General features: G+C 33.9%; 1 protein-coding gene across 1 annotated transcript in view; it reads left to right on the top strand.

Moving 5' to 3' along the window:
• Ip6k (Inositol hexakisphosphate kinase) overlaps nucleotides 1-24143 on the top strand; it is a 48136-nt gene that overhangs the window by 4797 nt on the left and 19196 nt on the right. The window contains exon 2 of the mRNA XM_017613579.1: nucleotides 20741-21746. Within this exon, the coding sequence (XP_017469068.1) occupies nucleotides 20910-21746 (837 nt within the window). The 5' untranslated portion in view covers nucleotides 20741-20909. The remainder of the gene's footprint in view (nucleotides 1-20740; nucleotides 21747-24143) is intronic.

Below are 24143 nucleotides of genomic sequence, written 5' to 3'. Positions count from 1 at the left end.
CGCTTGCATGTAAAGATAATAGTTTGGAAAAATACTGGAACGAAATAGAAATAAAATATATGTAGCTGCAATTAGTTTTAAAGTGAATTGGAATTTATTTGGTATCTTTTTTGTTTCTCTTTTAGGTGAATGCATTAAAAATAAATGAATTAAAAAGAAAAAACAGAAATAAGTAAGCAAGAGGAACACTGGATTGACTATAACGTATTCGTCGGAACAGTAATCAATGGTCCGGAAAAATCCAAGCTATTTTCGTACTTAAAACCGGCTGTGGTGGTAATTACGGCACTTTTTTCAAAGACCAAACATTATTTGACAGACATCTAGTGAGGCCTGAACGGCCGCAATTCATGCTCGTAGGGATCATCTGAACAGGCACGTCAAAAGGCAACTCTCTATCGTCAAGCTATTAACGACCTTCCCTGAAACAATCATCTCTTTCACTAACTCACTGACAGACTCGACGCTAATATACACAACATACATATGTACATGTTTTTCTTTATTGAGAAAAAAATCTCGCATAACAACACTTCTTTCGCCCCTAAACACTCTTTAGTAATACAACTTTTTCGAGCGAATAGCGACCGACTTGTATGACCCCAGAGTAGCTCAAGCATAAGCTGAGGACTTGTCAGATATTTGCAAAGCCAGTATTATCAGAAAGGACTTAACTTCTTAAACCTTCCCAAGAGTGCCTCTTTGGTAGATTTTTCTCTCTTCCAAACAAAACCTTCATACAAAGGTTCGATTGGCGAATAAAAATTCTCTACTCTGTATGAATTGTTCAAATATGTCGCCTGCTTAACATTTTTTCTGCCTACGAATTCATAAACAGATTTATGTATGCATACCTCGTAATATAAACCCCACAGACGCTAAGGCGTCAATTTACAAAACCATTTGAAGGCACTTGAGAGCTAAACTAACTTGAGTATGTATATAAGTTATGTATGTATGTAAGCTTTATAACAAACGCAATTTATAGGCAACCGCAGAAACTAAACAAAACTATAAATGTGCCACATATTTACGTGCATACTTACGTTAGAAATGAATGTAAATAAATATGTTAGGGTGGTCCTTAAATGTAGGAAGCAAATTTTTACATAAGATTTCCCAAGCTTCAAGCAATACGTCGATGCTACTATAGTCGAAGATATCACATATAAATTTTGGTCCCGATTGGAGTCGGTTAAGATATCGATTTTGCGACACGCCTGAATTATGGCTATGGCTCCTGTGCGTCTCCAATCGGGACCAAAATTTATATGTGATATCTGTGACCGTGGTATTACCGATTGAGGGTGTGAGACTAAAAAAAATCGTGCATTTGATTTTTTAAGGACCACCCTAATGTGCATACAGTAGCCCCAAAAAAGTGAGGTTTTTCTTGTTTTGAATACTAAAAATGTTTTTCAAGTTAAGTTTATTTTGGTATTTTTCTATAAAAATATTGTCCATGCTTTAACCCAAACCATATAAATCAAAATTTCACACTTTATAAAAATTTCGAAAAATTCAACAAATTTTCACCAAAATTTCGAACTTCTTTATCTGAATTTTTTGAAACCTTTTGGTTATGCAGTTTCAAATCCTCTACAATTTTAGTATCACAAATTTTTGTTTGAAGCAGCTAAGAATTCGCAACATAGCAAGTGCAATTTATAGAAACTAGCGTTGATTTTTTGAATTTTTTTTACATTTTTTTGCGAATGCTCTAGCGCATTTTATTCCATAATAAATTCATGTTTATAAGGAAAGAATGCAAAAGGCCGTCAACAGAGCCAAGTTATTAAAAATTAACGCAGATTAAAAAAGTCAAAATGTTTGTGAAATTGTTTGGAATATTTCTACTTTGTTTTATGCGGTTTTGAACATGTTTATAAAAATATAACAAAAAAAAATGTAATTTGAAAAACATTGTGAATACAAGAAGAGAAATCTACATGTGAACACTTCTTTCAGTCACTGTACGTTTCTACAATTTAACAAATTGCTTTGAGTATCTTCTCTTATGTACAAACTGACGTTTGTTGTTGTCAAGCGCAACTCTCGCTATCAAACCATATGTATACTCACACAATTATTATATCGCAATTACACAAAAAAGATCTTTATGTGTGTATGATGATATAAGCAAGCGAAACATTTGGATGCAATTAAAAATGATTAAAATGTGGATGTATGTTTTTTTTATCGATTTAAGCAAAAGTTTAAAAACAATTAAGCGCAAGAAGTCAACAATTTGTCAGTGGAAAAATACTTAATTATTTAATTAGACGATATTATATGTGTGGCGTACACAATAAAAAATATTGCATACAATTTTACAACAACATCATGCACTAATAAATACACTTCAAGATAAGCTCAAATTCGGGATCAGTGGCCGATGTAAGAGGGTGGTATAGCTGATCTACGCAGCTTAATAATAATATGTAATAATAATAATAGATTGGCGCTTACACATGTGTTAGTGTTTGGCCGGGCTTCTCCTCCAATTTGTTGCGTGCGTCTTGATGTTGTCACACAAATATTTTCAATATAAGTTGTAGTTGTTATCGTGTTTTTAATTAAACTTTTCAACTAAAAAAACTCTCCAGCCGTTAACATTTCACTAGTCGCTATAGAAATAACTCAAATATAACAAACAAGTTTTTGATTAACATTCATCTATGTAGTTTAGCAAATTTTTGCTTCAAAAGTCGATGCCCAAATTAGCATTAATAAATATTTTCTTTCACAAAAAATAATTCGAGGAATAAAGTTTTTGTATTACCAGACGAGCAAGTGGGAAATTAATTCATTGTTAAGTACTTTACATACATTTTTAGCGCATTCACAGTCAAAGCAAAAAATTTGGTGCGAATTAATATGAATTTATCTAAAAATAGGTATATGATCAGTGTCTTATAGCTCAATATTATTATTTTTATATCTTCTTTCAACGAATTTCGATATCATAGCTATTTAAAATGCTAGCTAAACGAGATAGTCGAAACGAAAGAGATTCCAATAAAATTCTGCTCGCTTATCCTGCCTTTATTCCAGTGCCGTCTAGAAGAAAACTTTTTGTTTTCCTTATTTTAAAAGCTGATCAAGAATACTATGTTCGCTATGAGTTCGCTGCAAGTTGCAATATACAGTCAACGTCAAAAATTTGCATACCATTAGGTTTGGACGATTTAATATATTAATATTTTCCATACCAACTTTTTCGTATTTTTTTACAAAATTATAGTTCATTTAACAACAAAAACCACAATTTTTTAATTTCATATAGATTTTGATATGATTTTTGAGAATTTTTTTCCAAGAGTGTTGCGCATTTTCTTCCATACATAGGATGAAAAATGTATTTTTATATGGAAGAAAATGCGCAACACCCTCGACAAAAAAATCCTCAAAAATCAACGCATGAAAAAATCTATTTTTATATGGTAGAAAATGCGTAATACCCCCAAAAAAAAAATAATTCTCAAAAATCAACAGTAATTTGGAGTGAGTTGAAACTTACACTTTGTTAAACTAAATTTAATTAATTGAATGGACTACAAAACTGCATCGTCTGGTAGATCCAAGGTTCCTTTGTTGAGCGGTAAAAGTCTACGTTGAACTCATCGTTCAATTTATAAGTAATATAGTTTATACGGTTACGAAATGGAGACTTTGCCGTCTGTGCTTGGAGTTGCGCTTTACTCTTGTTAAAAAAAATTCCACGTGGAGGAAAAAAATCGTAGTTTATTCACCTAAGTAATTTAGATTGAAAGCTTGAGCTATCTAATCAAACGAACTTTTATCAATCCCATTTTACAAGTACCTTCTTGTTCTTACTCGTCCCAGACAATACTTGAATAATTTTTATAGAATAACTATTAATTTTGTTTGCATTTTAAGTGTTTTATATTATTGTCTACATATATTGACAAGCTGCTATCTTGTAGTACTTTATAGTTTTATTAGTGCTGAGTGTTCCGCCCATTATTACGCTCATGAGAAGTGTGGCAATGTACTAAGTATTTCCTGTTTTTCTCTTTTTTTAATTCAACTTTCTCGTATGCGTTGCTAAACTACAGCTACGCAATTTTGTACCTACACATAAGATTTACAACATTGTTTTTATGTATACTCTCTACTGTTACATTGCCAATTTGCATCAGCTGTGCATACGGTGACCATCCGCCCTGTATTATACGCGTCAGTGCTCTTTTTTCGTCAGTTGGTCTGGTAATTTTTTTAATTCATACCTGACGCTAAACCTTATGTATTTCTTTTAATGTCCCTTATTTGTCCCGTATTCGGTATTTTGGCTCCTAACCAGAATGTAGTACCACAACCACAAGCTATTTCGCTAGCTACATCAGAAATAGTACTCCACAACCACAGCTACATATTGTGGGCAGTTTAGAGCATTTAGAATATTTTAAATTTTGACAGCTCTTGCTACACACCACAGCCTCATCATTCCAGCCAGTAACAGGTCATAAAAATAACATGCCTATGAACCAAGTTTTATTTTTAAATCTGTACGCTTTTGATTCGAATCTAGGAGCACATATCCTCGCCTCAGAAAACGGATGACGAATGTGCAAAATCACGATTTTGGGATTTTGATGCAGATTTACTAAGTTGGACATGCTCTTTCGATTTCTGCAATCCATTTTTTTATATCTCCATTAGTTTTTGAGATATTTCGTGCGCATTTTGTCGTATGTTACATAATATTAATGATTGGGTATGCCTTTTGTTGTATGTGCTGAAAATGCGTCACATACGACAAATTCCCATACAAACGTACCTTTTTTTTAATCATAAAACGTTTGTCGTATGTGGCACATACGACAAATTCCCATACAAATGTAATCCTTTTTTAATCATAAAACATTTGTCGTATGTATCGCAAAACTTTGAACTTACGACAATTGGATGGTCCTCTACTATAACGATACAATTAAAATTGAAAATTAAACTAAGTAACTAATTTTAAAATTTTAAATTTTTAAATTTTAGCTTGCACTGAGTCTCCAATGAAATGAAAGAGATAAAAATGTACAAAAGACTGAATTTAAGTATTGTTTTTTGTTTTTATATAAAGAAAACGTATGTTCGTAACATATTTACAGCATAAGAGATGTACAGATTTTTTTTATTAAATACATGATTATGTTTTTGTTATGTTTTTTCTAATAAGTAATCATTATTTAATAAATATGTCTGTTTTTTTCATCAAATTATACCATCGTCGTTGAAATAGATACTTTACTATTGTCGTATGTTCTGTGGACAAAACAAAGTGGTGAGTAAACGCTACTTACGACAAATGTATACGGAATGAAAAGTAAATTTTCTCATTAACGTTAAGAGATATTAAATGTAAAAATATGGGAAATCAAAACTAATAACACCAACTACGTCTCCTTCAAAAGTTACAAAAATCTACCGTACAGTTTCGGATTAATTCGACCTTAAACTTCAAAGTCAATTTTCTCAAAACCGTGTTTTGTAACATTCGACATCCGTTTTCTGAGACGACGATATGTAGATGGTTTCTGAAGTTATAATTTTGCGTAGAAAAACTGGGTATTTGTGGGTATGAATAAAAATCAGTCGTTAATGATTATTGTTCAAATTTCTAAAAGAAATTTCACTAATATTTAGCTTTTCAAAGGTTTTTTTTCAACGCATTTCACGTTGAATATTCTGTGTGGAGCAAAGCATATTTAATAAGCAGCGGCAGTAGAGCAACTGATTTTACTTTTGTGGCGAATTTCGTCTTTAAATTGTTATTTTTGTTTAAATTTTACTCTAAAATTTCAAACTTTGTTGACGTAACAAGAAAATGCACCCAGCTTGCTGTTTTTTCTCGGGTACTATTACCTCTTCAATGTGCAGTGGCGTGGAGGCAATTTTCACAGTTTGTGAAGGAAGAATATGTGCATTAGGCGAAACTATGGCAAACAAATGTTTGCTCATTCCCTGCACGAAATGGATCTAACTATAAGCTAACTTTAAGTTGATTAGGAAGGAGCTAAAAGTCACTATTATCTAAACATTTTCTATCCTGATGGCCGCGAAATAGTCTAGGGTGGTTGCCTCTGCATTTGATGTAACTAACTTGTAACTAATTACTTTTGGACATAAAATATCAATAGGAAAAACAAAATATTTATTTTTTTATTTTGTCTTTTATTTATTTACTTTATTTATTTTATTACATTTCATAGTTTATATATTCTGCTGTAGGTGGTCCCATATTCGAACTCCGTCAAACATAACTTCAAAATGATATATGGAATTTCGATCATCCTTTTATTTGTCCTCAATTCGAAAAAGTTTTGTGAAGTGCAGGATATTTATTTAAATAGAAACGCGTTTAAAGAAAACAATCCCCTGCGTTACTCCTGCATTACTTGTCAACTAGTTTCAAGTTTGCTTTTTGTAGCTAACTACAAGTTATATATTTTATAGAAATCCCACAAAAAAGCTAACTACTTGTGGGTTATTTTTTATCAATTGATAATGGAGGGTGTGGTCACCGTAGCTATGCAGTTGTTTTCGTGCTTGCGCAATCTGGTTGCGTAGACGGAAGTTTGTTTTTTGTATCATTGCGTATTTGTAAATATTTAATTACAAGGTGAATGATAACACAAATCAATCGTTTTATTGACATTTTCAGTTGGATATGCTTTAATGAGTATTGTGTAAATGTAGCAAGCGATTTCTTTTAATTTTTTTTATTAAATCTGCTTTTACAATACTCAAATGTCAACTGATTTTTGTTTAACATACATGCATATGTATTATATAACCAATCGCATTTTTTTTTATTGGGTTTTGCGTTTGTCTTGTAGCAGCTTTGCTAGTCTGCGGTTTTGCATATTTATTTAATTTAAATCAAACCAGCTACACTTGTTTTGTCGCTATTTTTTATATTTTCTTTTTTTTGTGTTATGCGTTTTGTTTGCATTTTTTGTCTGTATTTATACACTTTTTTATATTTCCTTTATATGTTTGTTCTTCAATTTATTCTATTCATTTATCGCTGTCTGGCTGTCTGACTTATTAACACTTGTGCTTTGATGCCTGTTTAGCCCCTTGAGTTTATGTACTATTTGCGATATTGCTTTAAGTAGCCGCATTTTGTTATTTAAAACCCCGCTACCTGTGTAACCTTTCATTGTTTAATGTCTGCGGCAGTTGTTTTCGGTTATCAATTTCACTTCATCTGATTACTGAATTCTTTAATCTTAATGTGAATGTCGAGTATTAATTTCGAGTGAATTTTCATTGAATCGATCACACATTTGTGCGTTGTTGACAATTTCTCACGTTGATAAGTAATGGTTTTAATTACAAAAAATGCGGTGCTTGTTTATATTTGTTTAGTTATTTTACTTTTTTACCACACAAGTTTCAGTTAGTTCCACTTCTTCGGCTGTTTTTAAATATGCACACTCAATTTTGACTTTAATTTCATTTTATTGATCTCTTCTTTGATCTCTACTCTGCCCTCTACTCTTCACAATACTAAATCTGCACCTAGATCCCTCAGAAAGTTCAACTTCCTGCAAAGTTCCTGCAGACTGCACAACACTCGATGGGAATGTGTAATGGTGTCCCGCTGGTCGAACTCTCAAAGATCACTTGGCCATATCTCCAGTCCGCCGCTTCTTAATGCACTCAAGGACTAATGATGATTTGATTTCATATGACAAGGGAGAGTTGTGAGTGCCGCCTGGTTGTCGCTTATTAGATATACAGTACTATCCGTTCGGTACCCTCTATTTATGATTGTCTCCGCACAAAAATAGATAGCGTAAAATGTGTGAAGCGCCGAATAAAAAATACTTTAATAAACATTCAAATATCATTGTATAAGTATCCAAATATATCGACGGCTAAGTGGAAGCTCGACCTAGTTCGGTAGCCGGTACGAAAACGCCCTATCTCACAAAAAGGGCTCGAGAACGCCCTACTTCAAAATTTGGCTGAAGAGCGCCCTATCTCAGAATTTGATTGAAAAACGCCCTATCTCAGTAATATCTTCAAAAACGTCTTATGTCAACTGAAAATATATTAATATAGGGCGTTTTTGAACCGAATTATGTAATAGGATGTTCATCAATAAAATCCTGCGATAGAACGTTCTTCCAACAAATTCTGAAATAGGGCATTCTTAGAAAATTTTCTGAGATAAGGCTGCCGAGATAGGTCGATCTTCCACTCAGCCATCGATATGTATATATGTACATATGTAAATATGCTGTTCACACGTATTACATATGTACATACATATGTTGCTACCTTATTCTATTGACCTACTTTACAACCTGGCCGTCAGTCGTTGTGGCGCATCTCGCTGTCATTCGCTATGAATTATTTGTGTCTGTTTCGCGAAGCAAACAAACTAACCAATCAGCCAACCAACCACCAACCTGTTTACATATGTATGTTGACCTNCGGAACATTTTATAAAATGTATGTTCTATTATTTGAGTAAATACAAGAATTTCACATAAACTTTTTTATGTCAAAAAATCGTTTCTCTAAAAAAAGGAAATATCAAAATATTCGGAAAACCCTATTTTTTACTCCCAGCGTGCCTTTTTTTCTTCAGATTTCACCGCTGTTTAGAACAAAAAAAGTTTGCTACAGAACGTCGTACAAAAAAGAATCTATGGTCGTGGTAACGATAATTAGAATATTCATTGTTTTCGTTTCAACGTGGCTTTTTTTAAATGGTGCACATTTTTGTGATTTAAAGCTTCGAGAAGATTCAACATAGTGCGGGCTAAGCGATGAAGCATTAAATTGCCAAAATCTATTAGTTTTAGTCAGGGGTCGGTAATGATCTTAATAATAAAGTTCATATTTTAACCGTTAAAATTGGATTTCTTTTTAACCGACTTCCAAAAAAGGAGGAGGTTATCAGTTCGTCGGAATATTTTTTTTTTTTTTTTTTTTTTTATGTACATATGTTACCGCATAACTTTGGGCCACGTCAACCGATAATTCTTTTTGCATCGGAAAGGTAGTGTCTCAGAGGTGGTCCCATACTAATCTGGTTAAGATCCGATCAGCGGATCATGAGATATATATATATATATATTTTTTTTTTATATGGGAGTTGAAGTCGGTTTTTTTTTTGCTAAAAATTACTAGTTATTTGTCCTTTCAAACTTCAACCTACTTTATCATTTTAAATTTTCGATCAAGAATAATGGTTAGAATAACAACATTATGTTTTCTGGTCAAGTTGGGACCTCATTTTGTGATCTAAATTTTTTCGATCAAATTTAATCGTTCTTTTGTGATTTTAATTTTCTTTTATAATATCTACCATAAATATCAAAAAAGATTTAAACCGGTCATACAAAAGTAATGGGAAAAATATAAATATCCAAAACAGCGATTGTTTTTATCGAACAATTAAAATATCACAAAATAATTGACCCCTAAATTTGAGCGAAAAAATAAAATTCCAAATTTAACGATTATTTTTGGTCGAAAAAAAATAAAAATAAAATATAACTATTTTACAACGATCTAAAAATAAAAATTTTGGTATTTAATAGTAATTGAATTTAACTAAAAAAAATAAAAATCCAAATTTAACGATTATTTTTGTATCGAAAAAATCAAAAAGTAACTATTTTACAACAATCTAAAAATAAAAATCTTGGTATTTAATGGTAATTTAATTTAAGCGCAAAAAAAAACAAATATCATTCAAATTAGCAATTATTTTTGATCGAAAAAATAAAAAATAACTAGTTTAGAATGATCTAAAAATAAAAATATTCACATCTAAATAGGTTAATCGTATTAATTCATTATTTTTTCCAACTAGCCCTTATTAATTGATTTTTTTACAATTAAATAAATGTCGTACTCAAATCATGGGTTGATCTTATCCAAATGCCAGAAAAATGTTCAATAACGAAAATTGATAGAGCTTTCAATTTCCTAGAATTAGAACTTATCTTTTCAATGAAATAATAAATTAATCGGTTTTTCGCTGCTGATTTAAGTAGGTACATTCAAATCGATGTTATTTCAATTAATTGACAACCGATCAAATACATATTCCGACATTAATTAGATTTCTAAGGCAGATAACAAAGGGTAATTATCATCATTTAAAGGCTTTTCAGGCCACTTTTACGCTTATCAGCACCGCAACGGGCCCACTGGGCCTTATTGTGCTTCTCTCCTCTATTAAATGCAGGCAGCCACTTCCGGCGTTTCTTCCGTTTCAGAACTCATTTTTTGGCTAAAAAGTTTCAAAAAAATAAAAAGAAATGGAAAAACACGGACATACAATTCGTAGTAGATAAACAGCGACCTGATTATTCTTCCTGTTTACATAAGATTGTACTTTCAGCAGACTGTGTTATCAGAAACCGACGAAAAAATGGTAGGAAAAAACCGTCGAACTAAGTAGGTATTGTTAACGGAGAGGTGGCAAATAAATAGATACTTATGTAAACACAGTTGTGTTATTGCAAATAAAGTATTTTAGAAATTTTATCGAATTACCAAGTTTTTAAAACTAAAAATTTTCAAATTTATAAGCCAAGTGATTACTTAATTATTTGAAATGATCGATTCCACATGCGCAAGCGATTATTATCAGCATTGCATGAGAGTGTTAAATACCGCACTGAAAGAGGTTATCAACTATAGTACGCGTGATTTTGACCTCACCTCCACAATTTAATTAAATTAGTTTATATTTGCTGGAATCGAATGGAAAATAAAACGAACAGAAAAACTGCTGATTAGCAGCCAATCAATTCAATTAACTACGTCTTAACATAGTATGATTAACTAATTAGATAGAGATTTTGACACACACGTTTTGAGGTGGACTTTGCTTTGCTAACTTTGATGATTTTAATCATTCGTTTGCTGCGTTTACTTGTGAGAACGATAATTTGTGCACCAATTAAAAATTAATCGCATAACTAAATTATAAGATACTATTATTAAAACCTAAATGAGCTCAATCAACGAAAATATGAAAGGAAAGGAAAGTACCGTAATTTAGCAGAAATTACAAGTGATAATAAACTGTTCAAACTGCTGTTGAAAGTTCATATCCCGTACACCATTTCTTTAATTAAAATGCATGGCTTTTCAATTCAATTTCTTTCAAAGAAATAAATAATAATATAAAAACAATTATAAACATGATGGTCGGACCTCATCCCATGACAACTTCTAGGTCTACAAAATACCTAGGGGTGAAGCTTGGCAACAAACTCACATTCTGGGAGCACCTTCATGGAGTATGTGGATAAGCTGTGCAGAGCATGATGGCACTAAGCCGGCTGATGGCGAACGAAGGCGGCCCGAAGCCGCGCCGTAGGAAACTTTTGATGACAGCAGTCCAGTCGGTGCTCCTGTACAGGGCAGAAATATGGACGAACGCATTGAAAGTTAAAAAATACCGCATTGCATTGCTTCTGCATACCGCACTTTGTCCGCGGACGCGGTTCTAGTTATTTCTGGCGTCATGCCAATTGAAATACATGCTTACGAGCGGAAAGATATCTCAATCAATCTCAGTGCCGAGATAGGCCGAGCAGCTGCCGCGGCAAGGGCATGCGAGAACGCAATTCCTCACCGGTCATGGTTACTTCCGAGAATATCTTCATAGAATGGGCAGGGTAGACTCACCGTTCTGCCACTACTGTGTAAACGTCGAAGACAACGTACACCATACATTCTTCACTTGCGAACACTTCGGGTAATGATCGCCAGTCCAGACAAGTAGGAAGCTGTTGCGAGATACGTGAAATTCGTACTCGGCTGTAAACGAGAGGACAGATGTCTACTGAGGACACCCGAATGAAACGCCCCTACAAAAGAGCAGCCCGGACGGTGGGAGTTTGGGTTTTAGTGGGTGGCCCAACAAATTTCGATGGGAGTCTTACACTCGGGGAAGGTAGTATAGACACAGCACCCCCGGCCAGTGCATAAAGCATTTCCCTCTCCTCCAAAGAAAAAATAAAATAAAATCGAAACTAAAATAAAAATAAAATAAAAATGAATTATTAACGGCCGGTTTCACCAGCAATTTAATAAGTGATAAATGATTTTTACCCGTCTGTCAGTTTTCATAATACATAAAAAAAAAAATTTATAATTTTCCACTTAATTGCTTTAGTAGAACTGGCTATAAGTCTAAAAGAGTCATTTAAGAAAATTCCTTGACAATACAGTGAGTGTGCATTCATAAATGAATCATACGATTATAAATGCATACACATTTTAAACGCATGCAGGCATATAAATATTCATATATGAAAATACATTTATGCATATACATAGGTAGATAAATTTCAATGTGCCAGCGATAACACTGAAAAGGCAGACGTTTCCAAGTGCACTTCTCCATTTTCATTGTGTAAGTTGAATGCGCTGACATGCATGCTTTTCCTCAGTAGACTGACTACGAACAAAATACGATAAAAAACGAAGAAATGTGTTAATAATGTAAATGGCAAGACTTTTGTATGTACATATGTACATATGCCTCAATACGTCGTCGACACAAACTTGGAAAGGCTTTTCCGCATCTGATGTATTAGTAAGACATTAACTTATGTACATACTCATTAAATAAAATGTACGTAAATGTGCATTAATGACCTTCCAGTAAAACGTGTCATTAAAACTTTATCATCACTATTCGTAGACTTAAAAAATTCGACGATAGTTATACTTTTATAACTGCTTATTATTTTTTTTTCTTACTTTTTATACACAACTCACTTCGAACATTTTCTATTTATATAAACTTAGCGCTAATCGTGAGACTAAAATCTCTTATACAAACAGGTCATCATAAAATAATCTAATTGTATAGTTACCAGACGATTTGTCATAAAATGTATTCCATGACTCGCATATGTATATATACTTTTGTGGAACACTAAAAAATACATCACAGAGCTGCAAATGCAAATATTCCTAATACAAAAAATCATCTCCAAGACTTTACTGCCTGTTACTTTGTTTAGAGTTATTTTTTTTTTAGTTCTACTTTGCTATCTATTAATAGTAGTTTGATGTCACTAAAATTGTGTCACCATAAAATAATGAAGCAGTTCGTTTAACTAAAATCAACACATTACACAATCTCTACTTGCAATAAAAGTTTTATGGAAAAATTTAAATTTTTTCCCCAAATCAGTCTTTTTGTATGCTGGCTTTTAGAGCCCTGCTCCTATTACGACCCTCCTACCCTCAAGGGATGAGTGGCGAGTCCATCTATATATACACAAAGCTAGAGGGAAGGGTTAGTGGGGTTATATGTATACACCTGGGAATCTCTCTTAGCTTAGTCTTCCGGACCGCTGTAGCGTTTTTCAGGTGGATTTGTTGGCAATCGAAAGGGCAACAAAACTGGTAAAGTGTGATATAATATCTCAAGCTGATGAGTAATTTCGCCCAAAGGTGATATGGGTTCCGGGACACAGCGACATTGAGGGGAACTGTAAGGCCAATAAACTGGCGCGACTTGGCACCAAACTTTTTTCTGTAAACTGGAGGCCCTGAGTTGCATTGAAAATGGTTTTAGGAGGATCGAGAGTTGCTGACCGACATGCGGCATCACATTAGGCCCGGAGTCTAAGTGTATCTTATTGACGACCGCGACAGCCTATTTACTCGATGCATTTACATAGTTCGGGGGTTTTACTATTTTTTATTTTTATTATTATTTTTATTTTTTTAATCAATTCCAAAGTTTTCAAAAGGTCCTCAACCTTATTCGGCCCAAATCTCTTACCACGGATTCATTGATTCAGCTTTAGAAACCGAAAATAGTTGATAGACACTTAATCTTGTGAATACGCTGGATGGGGTTGCAATTCGTAAGCTAATTCTCCACGTATTTGTCCTGTCGAGTGTTGCCAATCGTGGCAATGCGCGAATTACTTTTTCACGCACAAATCGGGGGAAATGCCACCTTACGCATTTTCATTATCCGAACATCCAATTTTATTTCATGGACAATATTTTCGACGAATTCCGACATAAAGACATCTTTTGGCCCACTTGAACATTCGGTGTCACTACCGAAATTCATGGTACAGAGCCCCAAAGGGTTTATCAAACCTTTCCTTGGTTTTGGTGATAGTTTCTTTCATGCAAAAAACAGGCTAGGTGAGCAAACGTAATTGATTTTTCCAATTGTCTGTTGTCTGTTTTTTTATTCTTGTATTTTAATTCACTCCTTATGCCGAATTTCCACTAGGCATTAAATGACAAATTTGAATGACATACATATGTGTTTGGACGTTAAGGAAAAATTTTATTAGGTTTGTTTCCAAATAACAGGTTTTAAACGAAATATATTTTTTAAATTACACAATTTTTTGGGCATTTCAATGGCTAGTAAAATGCGGCATTATACAGGGTGCGACAGGTATTTGAGGAAGTTGCCGACTTTTGTACGTAATTTCGTGTATTTCTTAGAAAAATTATTGTATTTCATTGAAATTTTTGGATTAGAGCAAGTGATTTATAGGCAACACGTTTATTCAATAAAATCGCCTTCGGCGCGATAATAGCTTCAATCCTCTACCGGAATCGTTTTCATGCCCGTATCGAATATCCCTTGTCCATATACGCCATTAATCTGATTGTTTCTGGTTTTAGAGAATCTTGGTTATGTGTGTTGGTCCCCTGTTCAAAATCCGGAGAGCTGGGTGGCCATAGCTTTGAGGGTATGGGGCATGAAAATTCTTAAATTTCTAATGTTACGTCTTCACGGACTTGTGTGAAGGATCAGAATTCTGTTGCACTGTCTGTATACTATCTATCCAGAGTGTCCTCAAATACCTGACACACCCTGTACTTATCGTTTCAAATAGTATGTAAACTCAATTTATATTGCGCATCTCCTCTGCCACAAGTTAATAGCTTCGTTCCAATTATACCCACACTGAAATACGATAATTCAGTCATCATCATTAATTGCCTGTATTAGCGTGAAAATGAGACGTGCTTTTCCGCAGTTTTTAGCGATAATTTGTAGCAATGCCAGCGAATCAGAAGTGTTTATTATGGCACGTTTCATTAATTCATATATGTATACGTATTTATGTATACACATTCGTAGGTACATACATATTTCTGGATGCATTTTTATATAAACAATAGCGTTTGTATGTATGCATGTGCATGTGTACTAGACCCACATAGTTACTAAACACCAAAGGCCAGACAGCGTAGGGCAGATTACTCGCGCTATACATACATATTTATGTAAATACATACGTGGATGATAAGGCCATAGCTAGAGAATGATGTAAAAGTCAAAGAAAGACTTTAAGTAGTTGTACTTATAGTTATACATGTCTGATTGCTCTTTTCGACTTTTATAATAAAATTAATAGCATCGCTGATTTGAAAGGGCAAAAATTAAATCAATATGCACAGTGTCGGACAAAAGTATTGGCGCAGAGAATTTTTCCCAATGTATGCCAAGTTTTTTAATGTAATTTCTTTTCGAAATTTTTTTATAATATACTACAACAAAACATATAAACAAGTAATTTTTAGCAAAAACAAAACCGACTTAAAAAAAAAATATATATATATATATATTTCATGATCCAATGATCGGATCTAAACCAGATTAGTATGGGATAACCTCTGATGCAAAACTCAGAAAAATTCAATAAACTCGCGTACAAATTTGCAACTTTCTAATAAGAGTTTTAAGAAAAATTCTAAGTATGTAGTTTTATATGCCTCAAATTGCAAGTTTAAAGGTGCTAAATCCGCCTTGATTTTTGGCATTTTTTTGCTGACGGCGTTCATATTTAAAGTTTCGAAATTTTATTTTTATATTTTTTGCTGTAGTATGAACTATATTTTTATAAAAAATTTGCGAAAAGGAATTAGAATAAAAAAGTTTGCATACATTGCGAAAAATTCTCTGCGCCAATACTTTTGTGTGGCACTGTATGTAAATAACTATTTTTTATCAGTGAATTAAGAGGCTTTTTATATACTTTCTTTAATTATGAAAATGCCAATTAAGGGCCAGTCGACTTATGTATATACAAATTACTTAGTAGAAAGAAAATGCGTGACACCGCCAAAAACAACAACAATTTACAAAAATCAACGGCATTTATACCAAAAGTTATTAAGCTATAAAACTGGCCAACAACAATTTTTCGATAAATCTAAAGAAAAATTGCTTTGAGTTTTAATGAAATTTTGGGTATTTTTTGCACAAAATTTTAAATTTGAATTTATATGGTTTTTGTCTTATCAAAATTAATGAACTATAAACAAACAAAAGAAAATGAGTCAAACCTGGTCAAAAATGTTTAGGTGCTATCATTTTGTCGCGGCCTGTATATGCTGAGCGTCAGTATGTACCAGCAGATTTATCTTTTATCAGTTCAAGTGTAAGATACTGGCGATCAGTTTGCCTAAAAGTTGATAGGAGGTGTGGAAGCCTTAAAATTAGACTGCTCCAACAGGTTAAAGTCTCTTTCGTGCAGATCATTTTCGTTAAAGAATCATGAATCGCATGAAAGGAATCCAAGAAATTTGTGTCACACCCACCTTCGAGCAGAAATTTAATTTGCATATATTTACTTAATAATTTATTTGGGGTGCTTTCTTTAGTATGTGCATATGTATGTATTTGTAGTTATATGGAATTCTTTCATAACTTAAATAAACTAAGATTTCTTCACTAATTTTTATTGACATTTTAATTTAAAAAATCGAGAGTATAAATCCCTTTTATTTATTTTTGATTTATGCAGTGTGCTAATGAACTTATTCACTCGCCATTAGCAGCTTTTGAGTTATATATAATACTGACATTTGCTGCTAATAACTCAATTAGGCGCATCAGCTGATATCAGTCTTTTTTCACATTGTAGTTTTTGTTTTTATCATATTTTGTTTTTATTATTTTTTTTTGGCTTTGTTTTTATAGATATGTTTTTTTTATAGGAGCCCAAAAATACAGATTGTCGTACTCTGCTGTCAATGCCATAAATTCGTTGGCCTCATTGGAGTAGAGCTCGCAGATGCCACCACAATATGCCATAGTTACTATTTGTACATAAATACTATGTACATACTATATTTACATATATATATGTATGCTATAACACAAAACAAAGCGCAAAATATTTATATTTGTACATAAGGGTGGCTCAAATAAAAGAAAAGTCGGAATTTTAATGCTCTCACCTCCTCGGATTTTTCTGTATCGAAAAAGTATACCCCTATTTTTTATTTTGATCAAAACGTTTCAGTTATTATTGGTCCCCCCATTGCATTTTGTGGGGTGTTTGGCGAACCTATAAAAATATAGTTGCGATGAAAAAATCGTTAAACAAACAATTGGGTATTATTATTGGACGTCTCCTGAAGGGAAACAGAGTTTTTCGACCGAAAAATATTTATTTTCGAGAATTCTATACGATTTCTACGAAAAATTATTTTTTCTCCCATATAAAATACACGGAAAACTTTGAGCGCTTTTGGCGACCTCTAAATATTTTTTGATTTCAAAATAAAAAATAGGGGTATACGTATTTTTTCGGTATAGAAGAATCCTAAAGGGTGAGAGCATTAATATTCCGACTTAACTTTGGCCCACCCTAATGTACACACTATTTACATGTAAATACATGCATATGTGGTGTGTATAAAAGCGTTTTCATTCAACTCCTCAATGACGTTATCGTTTTGTTACTCATGCCATGAAGTCATTGAACAGCGGTTGCTTAGCTAAATTATAGTATATGCACATCTGTTTAGCAAATTTATATAGTATGTAGTACGTACATACAAATGTACTTGTGTATATCTGTGTACATATGTACACACGCTGATCACAATTACATCAAAGTCATAATTTTTATGGTCGCAATTTCCTTGCTGTCTTACATCATTTGTTAGCCATCAATGTGGTTTTTTATTCAATACAGTTGCTCTTACATACATATGTATGTATATACTATATAGTAGTTATCTACATATGTACATACATATAGAAGAAAAATCTGTTATTTTCTGTTGCCATCACTGGCAAACTCATTTAGTGAATCAATTCATGTCAACACGCACCTTTTGACGTTTTGGCAATAAAATGTGGAATTAGGTCAGCTAATTATGAGGAAAAGTGTTATTTTATTTTATTTCACTTCATTAATTTTGTTTATGATTACACTGTATAACTGTGAAGATTAACTTTTTGTGCGACCTTGTCCAGTTCCAAACTGTGGTCAAATAGTTCACGAAGCTATGTTTTTGTTGTTGACACTTTAAATTTTTTAAGGTGTACTTTAACACCTACCAAAATCTGCGAAAAACGCAGCTTCGAAAAAAGTGTTGGTTAGGGCCTTTGTGAATTAAGGTACATATATGCACTCAGAGTCTTCATGTGGATTATAAGAGAAAAATATTTATATTTTTTTCAGAATTTTTTCTGTTTTATTCTCTTCATTTCAAAATTTTTTTCAGAAAAACATTCGTTTTAGTCATTATATAAAGAAAATTTTTCGAAGAAACTGCACTTTTTAACCGACTTCAAAAAAGGAAGAGTTTATAAATTCGTCAAAATATTTTTTATGGGATTTTTGGGGATTTTAAAAATCAAGGCCAACTTGATAATTAAATAATTTCACGCAAATAATCTGATTGCTTTCTTATTAAAAGTACTGTATTGTACTCTTCCCACTCCTCATTTTTAAGGCCTATATGAAATTACTATTTTTATTCTTTACTAGAAAATACCCGACGTGCTTTCCTGCACCTTAAAAGGATGTTTGTGTTGCTGCTGCCTCACAAAACTCTTATGGTCTCATTCATAAAAAATAAAGTAGATTTAAAGAACTTAATGAAGGGAGATTTTCAAACAAATTTTCGAAGGTATATAGAAAGTAGGTAGAGTATCGGCTTTCTCCTGTAAATTTAATTTATAATCTTATAACTCGAGTCTACATATCGTGTACTTTCTTCAAAGGTGATCTAATTCAATATTTACCTTATCTTATAAATTTAACTGGATTAAATTCTTCAAACTCGTGGCAACTCGCTTCAAAAATATGTTCGACAGAAAATGTTCTTAAACCTCTTTAGTTTAACATCATTATTGTATAATTTCATTCATTTTAACAATTTAAATGTATAAAATTTTTCAAACAGGTGACAACCCCCTCAAAAATATTTTCCGCATTAAAATTTTCTAAACCTCTTTAGTTTGATACCAATATTTCAATATGTAATTTATCTTATTAATTAAATTTAATTACAATTCTCAAGCAGGTGGCAACCTTCCACAATAATATTTTCGGCTCTGAGCCTTTTAAACCTTCTTTCTTGTGACAGCCACATGGCAATATTTAATTTATCATATCAATTTACCTGTTACAATTTTATTACGTTAAAAATTTGCTAAACAAAATACCTAATAGGTATTCACTTTTAAGTTAAAATTGTTTTTAATTTCTATCTATGATAAACTTTTTCTTTACAACGTGCCCACCTTTTTTTAAACTATTTTTCACTTCAACGACCAAATTAAATTTTGAAAGCTTTCACTTCCAACATGCACAGCAACTGATTTAACTCAGCACAAACTTTTAACATAAACGATATCAACGATAATGTTTTTTTTTTGTTTCTGCTTTTGCATTTTCCAACAAATGCATTTTATCTACCATTAATGGGCCTTGACCTAAATTTTCTCTAACCACAAACATAATATCATCTCTGGTACGCGGCGTTGCTGGCAAAAAGCTATGAATGCTCCGCTCATTTTCACCGTCGTTTGTAGTCAAAATGGTAGTTTTGTTGTTGTTGTTGTTGTTGTTACTAACAATTTTCACTGAAATAACACAACATTATCATAATGTAATTAAGCTATCCAACAGTGAATATTTCTCACTTTCGCTTATCACTGTAGCCATATAGGCGCCATTGCTGTCGGATGCAATGCCTTGTTTTACATACATACATACAAGTTGCCCATTTACACATGTACATGTGTGCTCGTATATCATACACACATATTTTTGTTTTTATACGCTTCTCAAATATTTGGCATATGCAGTTACGTTTACTACGATTTTGCACTCAAGGACGACCTTCAATTGCATAGGCATTTAATTTGTGTGGCATGTATTGACAGTTGATTTAATGAATGAGGCTGTGGTAGTGGTTGTGTGAAAATCGTGGTAAAGACTTGTGCTGTAGCAGACATGAAGGACATTCTACGAGTACACACAAGCACTTAGCTGAGGACCTTGGCAAGCTGACAAGTGCGCTTGTATGTTAAATGTTGTGTTGCATACTTGTAGGCGTCGAGGCTGCAGATGTGCATGCAGTGAACATGTGCTCTCACGCCACTCGAATTCTGCCATTTGTGTGCATTTTTAATAAGACCGGAAGTTAAGCTTGATTGGCACAATCACAAACTCTAATGATATTTGAGAAGTTTGCGCTGGAAAGAGAAAACTGAATGCATATCTGTAGGCGCATTGGCTGATATTGCTGCTACGCTGTTTTGCCTTTTTAACAAGGTTGAAGTGGATTGTGAAAAGAATTCTCAGCGCACAGAGTTTGTTCTTAATTAAAGGGAGTTCGTAGCATACAGTACATATTAAAAAATTCAACTATTGATATTTAAAACTTTAAGCAGCGTCATCTATAATAATTTCTTACTTTTTCTATTTACTTTCAGATTTGAACAGAATTTCTCGTTTCAAAAATAAAAACAAACATCAGAGCATCAGCATTTCCCCCCCTCCAAAATTCATTTTGAGGCCAAACAGTTCCAAACAGAAGCAACTCCGTCTTTGCCACGGTTACCGCCAAAGTAGCTGAATTTACACTGTTTTACGTCGTAGGGAATGGTATATTTCTTGGGGGATTGGGGCATGGGAGATTCTGACTGTGCGTCATATCATCAACATGTTCCAACAATACAACAGACCAATTTGCATGCCCACAGCCACAGCCATCATCATCAGCAGCAGCAGCAGCAACAGCAACAGCAACAAGTGCAACAGCAGCAACAGCTTCAACAAAATGAGCAGCAGCATATTGAATTGCAACTGCAGCTACAGCAACAACAACAGCAATCACAACATCGTCAACACATTGCCGAAATTGCACCTGCTCTAGGTCAATTATCGCCCATACAATTTGGTAGCGGCACTGCTGATACAACAACACTTATTGGCAGCGGCGGCAGTGGCAACACCCTCACAGCCGTTTCACAGCAGCAACATTTACTAAGCAATTCACCGCAACATGTTGCTAGCAGCACATTGGTCACCGCCAACTTGCAACAACTTTCTGTCAGTAACAGCAGCCGTAGCGGCAGTCACTGTTCAACGCCCATTAAAACGGCGGCCATCGAGGCTTTTGATAAGTCCGCTTATCAATCACTGCAGCAGCTACAGCAGAAACAATCGTTGCCAGCACAAGCACATCCGCTTGCCTCAGCGACAGCTGCTTTGCATCAGTATTTGGGACGTCAACGTTCCGATTCGTGTGCGGCAAATGTTGGCAGTTGCACGAATGCACCATCAGCGCCGACTGCACCAGCGGAGCACGGTGGCCACAATAACGGCGGTGGCGGCAACAGCAGAGCAACAGCGGCAAATAGTTTCCTACAACCCCAGCTGAGTAAGGATCTCTTGGAAAGTGAGGATGAAGTCGCCCTGCAACCGCTCTCAAATCAGGTAATTTTTTTTATAACTTAAAGCTATGAACTAGTACTAATAGAGAACTAATAGGCAGAGGGAGTTTAGAAACATTGATTTGGGAAATTTTACTGAGGGCATGAAGAGCTAGCGCTATAGGGTCTAACAACCATAGTTGGTTCCCTGCATGTTATGCATTTGATATCTTTGAAAATTTCACGTTATTTCACTTGACCATTGACATTGTACCTCACCAGAAATCTTGATCCAAAAGCTGTTCCCACGACAGTCGGGTCTACGTAACCGGAACGACCCAGATTTATCTCTGGCCAAGGACTGCCACTTCAGCAACACTCCCCAAAAAGTATTTGGGGAATTTGTACGCTGCTTCAACAACAACATCCAAAAGCTGTCAGTGGTAGTCTCTGCAGCCATCTCCAAAAAATTAGCTTCTGTTACAGATATTACATCGTTTATTCTTTTGAGGTTATATTCATGTCATAGCGAAAAATTTTTAATGCGCCAGAGTCATAGTAGCCCAACTGCCATCAAAGTCAGGTGGTTGCACTGAACTTTTTACTCCTAAGAATTCAGAGAAAACGGCTATATACGATGAATCCAGGGAAACTTACGATTGCAATTTTTAAAGTCCGTGACTGTGAATTTCGCGCGCAGTAACTTTAAATACAATGATTTTCCCTTCAACTGCTATCGATTAAAAAACTACTATAAAATTTGGAGCAAGTTGAGTCATTTATATAGTTTGTGTTTGACAGTCATTAAATGCAGAGCACCCCGCGAATTTTAGCGAAAATAGAAAAAGTGAATTTCGGGCTATGATTAAGCATAATTTTTTGCGTAAGAAATTTATTACCAAAACCAAGGAAAGGCCCGATAAATAATATGGGGATTGTGCACCATAGTCAATGGTTAAAAAGTGGTCGTACCAGTACAAGTGATTCCAAACGTTTAGGTCGCCCAGAAATCGACGAAAAATCTATGAAATGATATTGGACGATCGGAGAATGAAAGTGAGTGAGGTGGCTGAGGCTATTCGCATCTCAACTGAGTGGATACATCAAATTTTATATGTATATTTTTGGATATAAAAAAGCTATCTTCGCGATGGGTGTCGCGCTTGCTCACACTCGACCATAAACGAGCTCGTGTGACACTTTAAAAGGAGTGTTGGGCGATGTTCAGCCGCAATCCGAACTAGTTTTCGCATCGTTTAATGACCGCTGACGAAACACGGATCGACCACAACGCACCAGAGCACCAAGGAACAATCAAGAAGTGCACCAAAGAAGGCAAAAGTGCGCGTGTGTAGTCACCATAGAAAAATCCAGCAATTGGGCTACGAACTACTATGCCATGCACTAGATTTAGCCGTCAGCGACTATTTCCTGTTTCCAAACCTAAAGAAATGGCTGGGCGATAAGAGATTTGGGTCGGATGAAGAGGCCATCACTGAAACAAACACTTATTTGAAAGGAATTAAAAAATTGCAAATACGCTAAACTAAATGTACCGAGCTAAAAGGAGATTTTTTGCCCAAAAATATATCTTTTATTCAAAAAGTCAGTGACTCGTATCAGTGCCCACACCTTAGTTGACACTCGACGAGAGAACGACACCGGAAGGCCCGCGGAGTAGTATACCCAATCGTATATTACTTTTTAATCTACATTTCAGTGATAAAGTTATGATTTATATTACGATTAACAGAAAATTTCAGAAAGGTTTTCGTGCAATCTGTCTTATAGGATTTGAGAAGTTATTAATACATACATAGATAATTTTTAATTATTTTATTGCACTTAGGTAAATTTGGCAAATCGATCAATAAAATTTTAGATTGTACGATATAATAAAAACCAAAAAATTCGACAAAAGAAATCCCCTTATCGCGAATAGAAAAAAACTCGCTAAGTACATTGTAAACCTATGAGTTTTTCTTATCAACCTACTTTCTGTATTTGAAATTAATAATTTAGTTATTCATTGGGCTTAAAGCCAATTGTTTGACGAGAAAAATGGGTTACCTTTCAATTAAATCATTTTCCTTTTACTTTTCATATAACATCGACCACTTCCTGGCATTAACAGGCAAATATACAGGGTGTCCCAGAAGTAACGCGCCAAACTTTAGGAGAAGGTAGGTGGGGGGGTGAGCTCACTGATAAACAAAAAATTTTCAGGTAAAAGTGTCACCGCTTTTGAAATATTTACATTTTTTTTCGAATTAAAAAAAAATCGTGCTTTTTCATGTGTTTTCTTTAACTGCAACTACAAACCGGGCAATACTTAGTAAATTAATTATGTAAAATACTTCCAGATAGTTGCCTCTCCATACTCAAATGCAATGTAGTTAAAATATATTAAGGAACCATCATAAAATTAGGACTATTTCTGGATTTTTAACTTTTTGATATT

The sequence above is a fragment of the Rhagoletis zephyria genome, unplaced genomic scaffold (assembly GCF_001687245.7).
Source record: "Rhagoletis zephyria isolate East Lansing unplaced genomic scaffold, Rhagoletis_zephyria_1.1 Rzeph_scaffold_00689, whole genome shotgun sequence".
Classification (NCBI taxonomy): Eukaryota; Metazoa; Arthropoda; class Insecta; order Diptera; family Tephritidae; genus Rhagoletis; species Rhagoletis zephyria.
Note: the sequence above shows the minus strand (reverse complement) of the source record. Positions and strands in the feature narration are given on the sequence as shown.